This window comes from Pieris brassicae, chromosome 7 (genome assembly GCF_905147105.1).
Source record: "Pieris brassicae chromosome 7, ilPieBrab1.1, whole genome shotgun sequence".
Lineage (NCBI taxonomy): Eukaryota > Metazoa > Arthropoda > Insecta > Lepidoptera > Pieridae > Pieris > Pieris brassicae.
This window is the reverse complement of record NC_059671.1, coordinates 18,338,281-18,353,545: the sequence shown is the minus strand read 5'-3', so window position 1 is coordinate 18,353,545 and position 15,265 is coordinate 18,338,281. Positions and strand designations below refer to the sequence as shown.

General features: G+C 32.2%; 1 protein-coding gene across 1 annotated transcript; it reads left to right on the top strand.

Moving 5' to 3' along the window:
• Nucleotides 1–7,040: 7,040 nt before the first annotated feature.
• LOC123711971 (elongation of very long chain fatty acids protein F-like) lies at nucleotides 7,041–14,882 on the top strand. The gene is made up of 5 exons (XM_045664862.1): nucleotides 7,041–7,127; nucleotides 9,177–9,364; nucleotides 9,646–9,714; nucleotides 12,231–12,530; nucleotides 14,408–14,882. The coding sequence occupies exons 1-5, from the start codon at nucleotides 7,073–7,075 to the stop codon at nucleotides 14,597–14,599; spliced, it is 804 nt and encodes a 267-aa protein (XP_045520818.1). The 5' UTR covers nucleotides 7,041–7,072; the 3' UTR covers nucleotides 14,600–14,882.
• The last annotated feature ends 383 nt before the right edge of the window (nucleotides 14,883–15,265 follow it).

The following is a 15,265-nucleotide window of genomic DNA, read 5'->3' as shown; positions in this document are numbered from 1 at the left end:
CGTGATTAGTAATACGGGAGGCAAAAGATCACGTGGCCAACCAGATGGATCGATCAAGTGAAAGACTCATCGTTCTTAAAACTGCACGCTGTAAGAGAGGCACTGGTCAGAAACCGCTGGAAACAGATTGTCCGCTCCTGATGTTTCCTTGCTGACCACGATGCTCAGATATGAGCTACCAACTGAAGAGAGAGAGAGAGAGGAACTTCGTAACAATGGTTTTCAATTGATTTGTTACCCGAAAGTAAATTCTGTAAATTATTATTCCGGTGTCTTGGAATGTTGTTTATCAATTCCTGTGAGAGAATACATATTTACATATTTATATTCACATATTAAAAGAGCAGTGTCATCTCATCCGTCACTTCGTAGGTTTAAACCCCAACATCAATGGACTAATCGATGGGCTGAAAAGTTCGTAGGCTAATTTAGGTTTTTTTTTAAGAATTTGATTTAATTATTCTAAATAGCCTTCGAGAGCGGCGATTATACATACAATTTTCGCTAGCATTGTGAAGAAACTCTGTTTTCTCCTTACTCTGATTCATAATAACATATTTAAAATATAATAATAAATAAACATCGAGTTTAAGTTTTTCAATATTGTCACATTTTTTCTCAAGGTCTCTCTGACACATACTTTAAAGACTACCTGCCTCTAAGGAGATATGGACTTCTTCGATGTTTACTTAATATAACTTTGTAAAATTTGTCACAATACATATCATATATTTCATGAATATTTTGGATACTATCATACCGATGAAATGAAATGAAATGATTGCTACAAATTTTTATTTACAAATAGGACAGTTTGAATTATAAATATATCTAACTCTAGTCAAGACATGGCCTGTCGCTTGCCTCATAATGAAGGATCCCAGAAGCCTCGTAGATAAAAATTAATCTTAAAAAATGTTACTGAACGCAAAACTCGAAGACCGCCTGACCAATTCAAGTAAATTGTTTTTTTTTTTATTTATTCCTTGATCTCTTAGAATAGTTTAATGGAGAGAAGAGTTGGAAAAATCGGAGACCTTTAAATTCTGGAAAAGCGGTCGCTATGGAGAACATAACAAAACGATCCAATTATTGGTGTATAATAGCTACTTAAAAGGTAGACTAAGTAAAACAATCCCAGAACGAAGTTTGTGGGGGCACGTAGTTACTAATTAAACTAACTCAGAGGTGAAAACAAACGTGATTGAGCAATTCATTTGACCGAACACAGAGGAAAAGAAGGACCGTGTCGGATCTTTATGATTCGACATGAACTCGAAATGTCGACATTGCCAATAATAAAAATTCAATTTAACAAGCATAAAAAAATTGCCAATGCATTTTATACAATCGACACGTAATTACGGACAATGTTTTTGGTATCTAGTTGCTCAAAATCTTGCTTAACGGCACCGAGAGTAATAATAACCTTGACTAGCAAAAGAATTGATGACCTTCTGTATTTGATTTATTATTGCATGTTCCTAGTTATGTAATCTTACATTAAACTCAAACTCAAAATAACTTTATTCATATAGGTACACAAGTACACTTATGAACGTCAGAAAATAAGTTCAATTAATTGTAAATTTACATTTACCAGTTGGCAAGTCAAGGGCCAACAGCGGGCAAGAAGAACTGGTAAGAAGTTACATATAAATATTTTAGTAAGTAATTAGAAGCGCAAACCAAATGTTAGCCACCGTCACACATGTGCACCAAAAAGACATGCGCTCATGGAGCCTCGTAAATGTATTTGTTCTTGTTCCGATAATGTCCAAAAAGGTCAATTTCACTTGTATTGAAATTTCACTTAGATTTATTACCCTTAGGTGGGCCAAATTAGTTTATGTTAGAGTCGCATCCCTTCATTTTATGTTAGATATAAGCTCATGTTTTAAAGCATTAAAGCCAGTTGTCATCCAGCTTTAAACAAAGAGTTTTATTTCAACATCTCCATGCAAAATACCACCACCGAACTAAATTCCCTTTTAAGTTAAAAGATTCATATTGATATTGTCTCTTTGATTATCTTTTTTGTTTTAAAATGATATGCATGTTTTTTATTAAGAAAAAACTTCTTTTAATCTATTGTCATTTTATTGCGTGCTAATTTGATTGGAATTTTCCTACTAACCTCTAACATTTTCATCATCAACTTCCATTCAGTGTTCTCCGAGAAATTATACAACTGAATCTCCAACTTAATTCTGGCCGATCGGAGCATCAATCAACATTGACGGAGCATGGACCGACTTCAAGCCCGTGAACGCTGGGATCCCACAAGGCTGTATCCTATTTCCAACGCTTTTTCTAATCCTTATCAATGACATTGCAACTTAGTAACATTCATTACTATGCCGATATTCATCAGAACCGGAACAAACTATTCTCTGATGTCCAAAGTCTGCTACATGGAGTCACAGACTGGAGTCGACTAAATCTAGTCCAATTTAATCCCAAGAAGACCTAATTTTGCGTGTCTTCCGCTGAAAGCACCTTTTGTCACCATTCCTCTTTTCGACGACCCTCTACTCAAAGCCTTTACATAGATATGTAGATATACATATTTATATAATATAAATAAAATTATACTAAACGTCTATGAACCAAGTCTTACGGTTTTTCAAAGAAATAGCGGTTTCGACTTTAAGGCAAGCATGGCATGAATTAAGTAATTGTACTGTACCAACAACATCACAATATGTTGTATAGGCCTCAGAAATGGTTTTTTTGTGCGTAACATAGTAGTAACATATCATAAAACATGTACTATGATAATTGTGACAAATGTTTTAATATGGCATAAACTAGATATACGTAATTACTCAATATTCAAGGATATGTCGAGTAATCAGCATCAAGTGTAACAGTAAATCACTTTTTGCTGTCGATGCGCAAGAGTGTCGCAACCATTGTGACGCTGTTTCTAGCAAAATAGCCAAAAGTGGCACTTTGTAGTTACGGCTAATATAGTAAAGTAGGTTTTGATATTTACGAAATAGTTTTACTAAGCTAACTTACAGAGGTCGTTTGTTTCGTTCTTTGAATGTACTGTCTGCATGTATTGTTTAATGTTGTTCTGGTGTCATGATTGTAATGTTCTGGGATTCATAAAACACTCTAACTTTATGTATATATTTATTTAAGGTCGCCTTATAACATTAATTTCTTTGACGACCACATACCAAGATCAGAATAAATATTACACAAAACAATTACAGTCAAGACAGTCTGGATTAAATATGGACTATAAGTCATCTAACTTTATTTTGTTTCTTCTATTTGTTTCAATAAAGTAATTTATGTGTTTATAAGTATGTGACTAACGAGCAACAAGTCTTTGAAATAATAATGTATTTAAAAAATAACCTTGGAAGAGATTTTTTTTTAGTTTCTCTAGTCTAAGGACAAAAAACATAAATATTCACTTCCACTAACAAGAGATCTCTTTGAGATAATCCTAGTAAAATGGTCAATATGTGTAAGAGTTTAATGAGTTATTTAGGTTATTTTTATATATTATAGTATACATGTTCAAGGAGTCGCAATTAAAGCCATATTATGACGACTAAGTGTATTTTTATCCACAAAATAATAAGAATACCTGTGGTTTTTGTTGTTTACTTAAGAAATTAAAAAGGTTATTATATATAGGGATATTTAAATGGCGTCGTAAATAGGTATTTTATCATCCCATTTAATTATGAATTAACAATTTATTTTATTGCATACACTTGGTACACTCTCAAACTTGACACTTTTAAAATGACGGTTTCAAACTTATGCTACAGCATAAAAATACATTTCTCAATACACTTCTTTTTGTCCTCTTAATTCAAGTGATGTACAAGGTTGCGTACTGCAACCGCATACGCAGAGTGGAATGTTCGTAGCAATAACTCGTAGCTCTCTGTAAGATTGTTCATACAAAAAACCTGATTTTTATGTCTACAAATCTTATGGATGTTGTCGTATTTTTAATGTTAAATTAATTAAAAAAGTGAAGGAAAACGTCGTAAGGAAACCGGCTTGCCTTAGACCCAAAAATTCGACGGCGAGCGTCAGCCACAGAAGGCTGATCACCTATTTGCCTTTTTGATTAACAAATTATCACGAAACAGATACAGAAATCTAAGGCCCAGACCTAAAAAAGTCGTAGCGCCATTGATTTATTTTTTAAATTAATTAAAATGTTATTTATTTCACACACAGTATTTTATAAAGTTCCTAAAAAAAAAAAGTTAAACAAATATAAAATGTTTGTGTCAAGTTTGTATTTTATTTGGTAAAATGACATAACGACATTAAAAAAAATTCACGTTTTTCGATAGATTTGTCTTGGTAGTAAATGGAGCTATTTTGTGCATTTGGGTCAAAAATGGGTAGGTTGATTTTTGTCTAAGAGATTCTAGTTTTCTTACGATGTTTTCCTTTACTGTACGAGCGAAATAATTACTCACATAGAAAAATTGTTTATTTTTATGACAGGGGTAACGGCACACTCACATTGCATTTAGGTTCGATACCCTTTAAGAATTAGTACGCTCTTTTCTTGAGGGACCATAAATCAAATTGGTTCGAAATATCGAATAACGCTTCCAGCCAAAAGTGTCCAAGATCTTTTGTAATATAAATAAATGACCGCAATTATTATTACAACGTTGGAAGAAGTTCGTTTCACGTCGAATGGCATATGCCAATGGCAGATGTCAATACTAAACAGTCATCTAAGACGAAGGATTATGCGCCACTGGTTTCTTTACAAGATATGAATATTTGCAGCATTGCTAACGTTGCCAATTAAATACTACAGGCGTAAAATATTTACCAAGCAATGTTTTACTCCACTCAAGTTATGTGACGGAACTTTAGTAAAGTTAGATACACGTTTTAGTTAATAATAAGAAGCGTAAACAAAATGTAAAAATCATCACACTTGAAGCCAAAATGGCTTGAGTATTTACCACACATGTAAATTGTATTTTAACAGTCTCGTTTCCGATAATGTCCGATAATGTCATACGTGTCATTTAGATTTATGAAACCTTAGATAAGCCAAGTCAGTTTTGTTAGCGTCGCCACCCCACTTCCCCTAATTCCCACATCGACGCTTCCATTGGATTCTTTTTATTATTAGCGACTCGCAACTAAAGTAAATATACTTAGTAATATACCTTTATAAACCTTACCGCAAATTGGAAATGTTAGATATTTTTTTTATGCCGACACAATTTTATAATATATATAGCCTTACATTGTCACTCACAAGTAACTAGTAAAAAATCCTCCAAACATTAACTCTATAAAATATTAGTACAGAAGTTTAATTGTTATTGCTATTTGACAGTATGAAGAATTAGGTGTTATTCTAAAACGTTAAATTAAATCTAGTTTCAAGAACATGGCAGGATCGTGAATTTGATGGGCTCTAAGCTATTACATGGAAGTGCCCCGTAATAGATTCACACTGGAAAAAATACACCAACAAACAAGCGACGCGGATATCCCCGTTCCGTCAGGTAGATCCACCCCTGTTCAAGAGCTGTCCAACCATTAGTTTTTTGATGTTTGACATATTCGACAGGACTCGAGACGATTTTTTTTATAAAATAGGAGGCAAACGGGCAGGAGGCTCACCTAATGTTAAGTGATACCGCCGCCCTTGGCCTTTTAAGAATTTGTACGCTCTTTTCTTGAAGGACCCTAAGTCGAATTGGTTCGGAAATACTTCAGTGGGCAGCTGGTTCCACATAGCGGTGGTGCGCGGCAAAAATTGCCTTGAAAAGCGTTCAATCGTGGATCGTCGGACGTCGAGGTGATACGGGTGGAATTTTGTATTCTGCCTCGACGTCCGAATTAGAATGTGGGCCTAAAAGTATGCTTGTAAATAATGTCTTTATCTATCAAATTGTAATACTTTCATCGCGTTTAATGTTGTGTTTTTGACTTTTTGATCAATACTTTAAGGCGTAGTAGTCTAGAGAAGTGTTTTTGCAGGTTCTTCGGGACATACATTTTAAAGCCAATACTTAACCAAATCAGAAATGACAATATATATAGCACTAATAAATAATCTGAAATTATTAAATTAAATTAAGTAATTGCAACACCAGAAATGAAATGAGATTAAGAAAATAATTTAAAAAAAATATAGTTAAATTTAAAAATTTAAATTTAGTTATGAATGCATCTTTTATGACGCATAAGTTAGACGAACGTTTCCAAATACTTTTAGATTAATACAGATTTTATAATAAAACCCTCATCATAATCATAATATTTGTAGTAATCCTGCAAACAAAGGAGATTTGAAATGTTAACAAATAATTCTGAAAGTAAGTGTATTATAAATTTCTTGACTAACGCAATGTTCTGTTTTAAAGATGTTTTAGTCTTGATATACTATGACTTAATGGTTTGTCACGGCTCCATCTACTGCCTGTTGGGGGATGTGGTTGGATGGTGGTTGGTTCATAATAAAGAGAAATTTTTGTCTAATTTACAATAAATCAATCAGATCATCATCATAATTCATCAGAGATCATATTATTGAATTCTCATTATTTAACTAAATGGTAACTTAAGATGTAAAATTGTAAAGTTCTTAAGTTTGGATATTGTTTTTAGATTGTACTGGAGGTGAAACTGTAACCTAAGGACATAATACCTCTTTTGACAATTTTGTTCTCATAAATAGAGAAACTACTAAACAATACTTTACGAAACATTTTTAATTTTAATCGATTTAAATAAAACTATGGAGACTCGTGTCCAATCAATATTAAAATATGTTTTTACTATCTGTGAATATATTTAATTTATCTAAATTAAATATATATCTATATAAATTATATGAAGGCATTCAATGTCTAGTAAAATAACAGTTCATTAATTACAAAGTTAAAATCCCTTTATGTGTTAATTTTTAGTTAACTCATTTCATGTAATTGGGCAAATGTAAATAATGAGGTTCATTGTCTTTTGGAGTACATATAAGTCGTATTTTCCTAATTTAAATTAGATTGTACAAACATGTTGTGATTAGTATACGTAAGTTGGGTGTTTAAAAATGGAAGCATCATATGAAATTATTTTTGAAGATGTTCCAAAAACAGTAGAATCGAGTAAGTATTGTACATGAATTTTAATATAACTTAAATAAAAACACTTCAGCATAATTCAATGTGCTCGGTCACTTGATCACTTGGGCTATCGTAAAAGGCACTTGCCTTGGTTAGCATATCTATATGTCGCACCCAACATTTAACTAAACAGCGTCGTTTCAGTAGCGCCTGAACTTAGCGATTAAAAAGAGTGGCCGAAAGTTTCTTGCCAGTTCTTCTTGCCCGCGAACTGGTATAAAATTTACAATTAATTTGACTTCTTTTCTGACGTGTGAAGTGTACTTGTTTACCTATATGAATAAAGTTATTTTGAGTTTTAGTTTGAAATATATTCAGCCGTAACGTTTGTAACAACATTTAATAATCTGGTTGGCTTATGCTGCCATTCGCACGACCATGTGAGAGAAATAAAAAGCTGAAATATCTGATAAAAGAAATTATTTATTTAAAATATAACTACAATGAGTGCTTTTACGCCTACTCTTAGTGTCGCTAGGGTTTTCCATACTATTTTACATCATCATCATCATTCATCTTTTTTTCAAGTGCGCGTCAGGCACAGAAAGCTGATCACCTACTTGGCTATTCAATTTACAGATGATCATGAAACGGATACAGAAGTCTGAGGCCCAAACCTTAAAAGGCTGCAGCGCCATTGATTTTTTTTATTACGAAAATAGCATCAAATGTTTTGTTTGATTTTCCTTAGTCACAGTTTGGACTAGGTGGCAGAAAGTGTAACTAAATTGAAATGAACAGAAAGCTGTTTGATCAAATGGCTGATTCAGGGCGCTAGTTGAACTGCGCTGTTTAGTAAAGAAACTAAGAGAAGAGAGAATTAATATTGTTGGCTGCTACATACATATTATTATTAGTTTGCTGAAGTACTTTCATATTATCGCAAAGTTTCAGCGAAGTTTCTATTTGCAATAGTCCGCTGGATTTTTATATAAAGTCATTATATTTAAGTAATTATTATCAGGGATTATAATTTGTCAACTGGATCCTTAAAACAATGTGTTTTATTTAAATGTGTAATACTCGTGTAAGTATAACATATCTGTCACACATAGACGTAGAACAGGCGCAAGCGTCTGTCTTTAGGTATTTTATATTCTACAACGCGTTTCTTAATGACTGATGATACAAGATTTAATAAAGGAAAATTAAATTACGTATATTTATTCTATATTAACATAGTTAACCTAAAAACAATTCACCCACGTTTGGGTCTTTAAACAACGCTTTCCAAATGACAGTTTTAAAGTTGATAAAATTTCACTCTCGTCTGAGCTGTTTTGTTTATTATAGCTGTATATATATGGCTTTTTTGTTTAAAATAACGATGCAGGTCCACAACGTTAGTATCGTGATTACATGCTTTGTTTGTTGCGTAGAAATGTGGGGTCAATCTGCGTCTTCTACCGCATTTACTCTGAAGTGTGTGAGGAGATGTTCCTATACCTGTGGCTGAGTTTCATGATCAGATGTCGAGGCAGAAAACGAAATTCCTCCCCTATCACCTTGACGTCAGACGTTTCACAATTAAGCGTTTTAAAGCACACACGCAGGTAGTTCGACCACTATGTGGAACTAGCTGCCCTCTCACGAGCACTGTGGCATTGGCAGTGTCCATGTCCGCCGGTATAACTAAACATCAGGTGAGCTTTCTGCCTGTCTGCCACCTGTTCTGTAAATAATAGTAAAACCAAAAGTGTAAGTAAACATAAAATAATTGGATGTAAATAACTACAATGACACTAATAGCTAATGGAAGCTAATTTGTGTGAGAAAGTAAATTTTGTGGCCGCAATCCATTTTCTATAATTTGTCAATTTTACAATTAATTTTCAGAAGTGAATACATAAGTTTCTCGTGTACACGGTATCTTGTCTGCACTTTAGCTGTAGCAAATTGTCAAAAACTATACCATTAGGTACACACACAAAGAGAGCGAGTCTAATGAAGTAATTAGATTTTCAGTCCCTGTATTTTTCCTTGGGCTTAAGGTACCACTTGAACATTTAAAATATACATATCACGTTTTAGGTCCCATCCAGACATGGACATTAAGTGAAACTCTAACTGGACTGATTCTGGTATTAGTTATATATCTGGCCTTAGTTTTAAAGATTCTACCTACGTTTATGAAACACCGCCAACCGTTTCAACTGAATCGCTTACTATCAATTTACAACGCCGTTCAAGTTACTTCGTCAGTCTATATAGTGCTTCTGGTGAGTAAATTGCTATTTTTTATTAAAAGGCGTATATTTCTTTATTTTCATCTTAAAGTATAGAGGGAGTAGAGTAAAAATATGTGCGCGATTCTTAACCATAAAGCGGTGAGTTTGAACCCTTAATTCGTAATTGACACATATCTGGTCATAAAGAGTATTGATTGATTCATTAACATAATCATGACTTAGAAATATAACTCATGTACTAAGTAAAAAAATCGTTATTTTATTAGGTTTTTTCCTATTATTATTTCAATAAAATTATTTTATACTTTCAGTATACAAAATACGTCTTTCATCATGGTGTTATTACGACAAGATGTCCGCAGGGCGAGGATTTGAAAGACGTGCGTATTCTTTTGATTTCGTCATTTTTTTACATTAAAACCTCTTTTAATCCCAAAGTGTCAAGTGCCGTATATATACTATTGATATATTTGTTTCGTTTTTGTTGATATATTTCTGATGATACTTTTCTTTTTTTAATCTGATGGAGGAAGTAATTAGACATGTAAGAAAGAAAGAAAGTACATGAAAATTTAAGTATTTTCCTGTAATCTGTAAGCTTATTGTTTGTTGCAAATGCTATATGGGAAAAATTAAAGAAATTATTAATATTATTATTATTTTAGGTACGGTAAGCTTTAGTAGGGAAGATATTGCTTTAAGACTATATAAACATATATATTTTAATGTAATAATAATATTTCAGTCTTAACACTTTTGAGTATAATCCTTTGAAAGGCGCTTATAAAGTTTGTAATTTATAGAAGCGAATATAGTATTTTATTATTTACCATTTTTGAATTGAGTCGTGATATTATTTGACGTTATTGTTAATAATAATAGTAGTCCTTTACAATAATCAGTTATTGGCCAGGTAAGCGTGGATAAAATCGCTTTTTATCGATAAAGTTTTTTTTAAGCTATAAAGAACTGCGTTAACATAGTGGCTAGAGTGATTCTCAACGTTACAAACCTTGTACAAGAACTTCGGGTATATAAGCCTGATCGTCGACTTGCGTATTAAAATAAAATTATTAATAATATACACGCAGAAATATTTATGCTATACTCCAATTTATAATTAAATTATCTAAATGTAGTAATTAAAAGATTGCTTATTAATGTGCTAATTAGAAATACGTCAATATTTACGTAAAAAATCTATAAATAATTCCAAGTTATTCAAATAAATTCTAATTGTTTGAAAAGAATTTTACAATTGAAATTAGTCTGCATTTCCTTATTTCTATTTGTAATTAAACGTCACTACAAGCAACCTTCCCGGGCTTTACTCGTATATTCACAAGACACGGCGAAATTATGTATATAACAGTCTATATACAGTGACTTTTTTCAAATTTCCGGAGTAGTTGTTGTCCGGGCCCGGCGTTAAGTTAAGTTTTCTCTAGGGGAGATTACAGACTTCCCTGTGTTCAGCTTCTCGGCCATGGATCCAACCAATCGGTTAGTAGGCTATTATACAAAATGGTTTATTTAATGAAAAGTAAATTGTGATGTAATTCAGGCGTCTAATTTACTCCAGAACAAAGTTATAGAGGGTCAAAAAAGCCAAATATTCTGGCGGGCGTACAAATATCATATCAAATAATATGGCAACAATGTTATGTCGTTCTAAAACACTACGCTATTTTAAAGCATATTAAAACACTATGCAATTAAAATTATAACCTTAAATCGAAGTTACACTACCAGTAAGGTACACCAGTACCAAAACTTCTTGGAGAGTAACAAACAGACGTTATATATACGTTAAATTAAATAAATATACTATTGTTATTCAAATTAGTGCACTTTACCTTCGCTGTTACATTGGAACGTATATTGAACAAAAAGAGTACAAATATCAATATTTATTTACTTTGTCTTATGGTTTTATTTATTAAAGTTATTCAACCTAATTTAAAACGTTGTACGGCGTTTGTTACGATGTGTTTTACGCCAATTTAATCGAAAATGTATCTGATTATAACACAGACGTACTATCCTTACAGGCTAAGCCAATACGATAGTGTTGAAACTTTCGTGTTGCATTTATTTTAAAGTAATTAAAAAGTTTTTTCCCGTATGTAGAATCTCGCATATGCACTGTTAATTGTATTAGCATGATTGTATTGTGATGGGAAAAAAATATCATGAAACAGATACAGAAATCTGAGACCAAGACCTAAAAATGTTGTAGCGCCATTACATGTAGATTTTTTTTCGTATTGTGATGTGCAATATAAAATCATAGAATCGGCGCTGCTCTTCTGGCGCAACAAATGTCGTCTGTCTAGTTCACTTAGCCTCATCACTTACAGCTTACAAAAGTTTACTCTTTTTATGTTATTACTTCGTTTTTATAATAAATGTATAATATTTTTAACCTACATAGTAATAATAATAATCAAAAATTGATAAATCGAAAACAAAAGCAAATTTAAAAAGTGTCGTCCCTGCAAGAGTGTACCTTTCTTGACGGCAGAATTTCCTCTTTGTATTGATATTTATTCGTAGCGTGAGAAAAGCACTAGCTTAGAGATCACCGTTACTGTACACGACAACTTGAACATTGAATTACGCATGCACTTGAACCACACGGCCCAAAAGATGTTATTAATTTTAGAGCTACGAATTGGAAATCGAATGTTATGTGATGTACAAGACAAGATGGTTTCCGTTCTGTCAAATGAGCCTTTATTAAATAGTGGAAATAAACCTACAAGGTTACAATTATGAATCATGTCTATAAAGGTTGAAAAATAAGTAATTTGTTTATCATACGTTAACTTATAAGTCGTATTCATAATCGCTTTTTTGTTATAGATAAAATTAAATTGTCAAACTTTATTTTTAGGTTATCACCGACATCATTCCATACTTCATAGCGAAGCACGTTGACCTTTTAGACACAATATTCTTCATCCTACGCAAAAAGCAAAACCAAGTGACCTTCCTTCATGTGTACCATCACAGCGCCATGGTGGGATGGACCTGGTTGCATTATATGTATCACCCATGTGATCACTTTGTGGTCGTTGGTCTGATCAATAGCTTCGTACATGTTATTATGTACACTTACTACTGGCTGGCTTCTATGGGCCCAGATTACGCCCGGTTCGTTTGGTGGAAGAAACATCTAACTAAAGTGCAATTGGTAAGTTGAGAGCTATTTAATTCTGTAGTAGTAGCATAAAATATGATTAAGTTCAAAGCTGCCGAATCAAAATTTCCTTCGAGCAAACAGAAAACTTCATAAGACGTATGTAATCCTTGGCCCGAACAAGTAGTTCTAGTACAGTTCGAAAAATTAAAATAAGGTGTTTAACAATGTAAATGAAAGTGTTATTGAAAGTGTTAAAGTAAAACATGGCTTTATAAAGCATTATGACGTCATAAATTGCATAAATTTATTTGTCACAATGACGATAATTACAAATATTGATTTCTAAAGGTCAGTCACAGTCCAGTAAATAATATGTCTTCGCGTGTCTAATCTTAATACTATCTTGGAATTTAATTTCGTTTGAGACTGTTTTTGATCGAAATATATTTGTGTAATTTATGAAGGATAATCAGTGATAATGACATGATACGTCATAGGGACTGGTGTGACGCCATCTTGCATAGAAAATTCTAGTTGGTTCTTGAAAATACAAATGTTTAATATCTATATGCAATACTTACCAGAATAAAAACTAACAATTTGTGTATATTTTACTGTCACTAATAAATATTCTGTAATGGTTTTTAAAATATTGTTGTAAAATGTAGTTAAAGTAGGAAAATATTATATATTTACGTTCAATCTATTTCTTCGAAGCTTGTAGAATTAAACACCATGTTATTGGTACATATATTATGAAAAATTCAACAGCGGAAACGCTACAGGCTACAACAATGATTTAAATATTTCGAGCTTACGAAAACATATAATTAGGAAAGATTTATATGAAACAAACAACGATATCCTTGCCTAGTATTTAATCTTCTTGCAAAACTACGAATTATTTTGCCACTGGTTCGCTAATTATACTATTACATTATACATAAGCAGTAATTTAGCCAAACAGAATACAAAGACCAGTTTTGTCATGCCATTCTTAGCACCGTCGTAGGTTCGATCCCTCTCACATGAATTTTGTATCTACGTGAAAATGGTAGCAGTGTCTTGTACTTGAATAAAAAATGGTCGCTGAAATGCGTTTGCCGTATTAGTCGTAAGAATATGGAACTACTGTTGTCTTTTATAGAAATAAATTTTGAATAGAATCTTTCAAAGAAAGAAACTCGTGGGGCTACAACATTTTTAGGTCTGGGACTCAGGTCTGTTTCATGATCATTTGTCAATGTAATGGTAATGGCCTTCTGTGCCTGACACACATAGCCGACTTTTGTATAGAGTGGCACGGCTTTTTCCTTCAACGTTCGAGGGAACGTTAACTGCGCACATAGGCAGAAATACCATTAGTGCACAGCCGGGGATCGAGTCCTTAGGAAAACTCAGTGATTAGAGTCGTACGCTGAAGTCACTAGGACTACAATGCTCCTTTTTTTGTGTGACAAGTTATGGCTTGCTGATTTGTGTTATGAATGCTATCATGTCAATCTTTTTTTTGCAGCTTTGTTTGCCTAATGTGAGAATTTTGATGATTTATTTCGCTACCTCATTATATTGAAACATGAATTATATATATATGATAATGCTAACCTCGACTTTGCATTAATTAAATAATCTTAAAGCCTTGTAACTTGTTTTTTTAATAAAACAATTACGGAATAAACGATATATTCTAAAGTTAAAATTTTTGAATTAAATCAAGTTCCGTGTGACAATGAATGAATGTTTATTAAAAAGAAATTGATGTATTTAATTAATAACAGTATGTAATATATGAAAGCGACCTATATGTAAATCGTTAAGGTATCGTTTTTAATATATTTACAGCAAATACATAGGTAAAATTTTAATTAAAAATATTACCAACAATTTTTATACAATTACCAAAATCGTAACACAACACAATTTTTCAGATACAATTCGTCTTGGTTATATCAAATCTCTACTACCAGCAGAAGTTGAGTTCTTGTCCTCTTCCAGCCGCATTTCACTACTATTGCCTCTTCTGTATCAGCTCTTTCTTCGTACTCTTTATAAATTTCTATCTCCAAAGCTATACCAAAAGACGTGTATCAAACTCTAATAAACAGGCATTAAAAGATTAAATTGATTTATTAATTAAAGTTTACCACATCATACTATATCTATAGTACATGTTACAGCTATTTTTAACAAATTGTATAAATATACTAGTAATTTTTTGCCCATTGTTAAGCAAAACAGCAGATTAGGTACGCAAGAGACACCCAACAACACTTTTCTTAAAATTGATGAACTCGCTACCGAATACATATATCCAACTCCGAATAAATACTGTTAGTTTAATCGGTTCTAGAATTATTTTATATTTTTGCGATTTAATTATAAGTATTTATAAGTCTAATAATGTTTTTGTTTAAGTACTAATAAATTTTAATTTAATTAACTTTGTTTCTTTTAAAGGCCATATTTTTATGTAACAGTAAAAATCTATTATTTTTGAACTCTTTAATATAAAATTATGTTAACACATGACTGAATGTATAATTGAAATAAAATGATTTAAATCTAGTCATTACTGACAATAAATACTGTCGATGATAAAACAGGAAAATCTAAAAATAACCGTTATTCGTATTCGTTGAAATCAACGTGTTAATAATAATTTTTTTGATAAATAAACTTCATCTATTTCCGATTTCGTAAACTAATAAAAGATTGGTGGAGAGGTTATTGCCAGTGTTTTTCTTCCGTTTTACGCCCTTGATTTGAGAACTGGCGTAAATGTCAAA

Bases quoted from the DNA above. Each gene is read 5' to 3' on its own strand.
- LOC123711971 (XM_045664862.1), top strand. From the start codon at position 7,073: ATGGAAGCATCATATGAAATTATTTTTGAAGATGTTCCAAAAACAGTA. The intron at 7,128-9,176 runs GTAAGTATTGTA...ATCACGTTTTAG, and splicing joins TCCAAAAACAGTAGAATCGA to GTCCCATCCAGACATGGACA. The intron at 9,365-9,645 runs GTGAGTAAATTG...TTATACTTTCAG, and splicing joins CAGTCTATATAGTGCTTCTG to TATACAAAATACGTCTTTCA.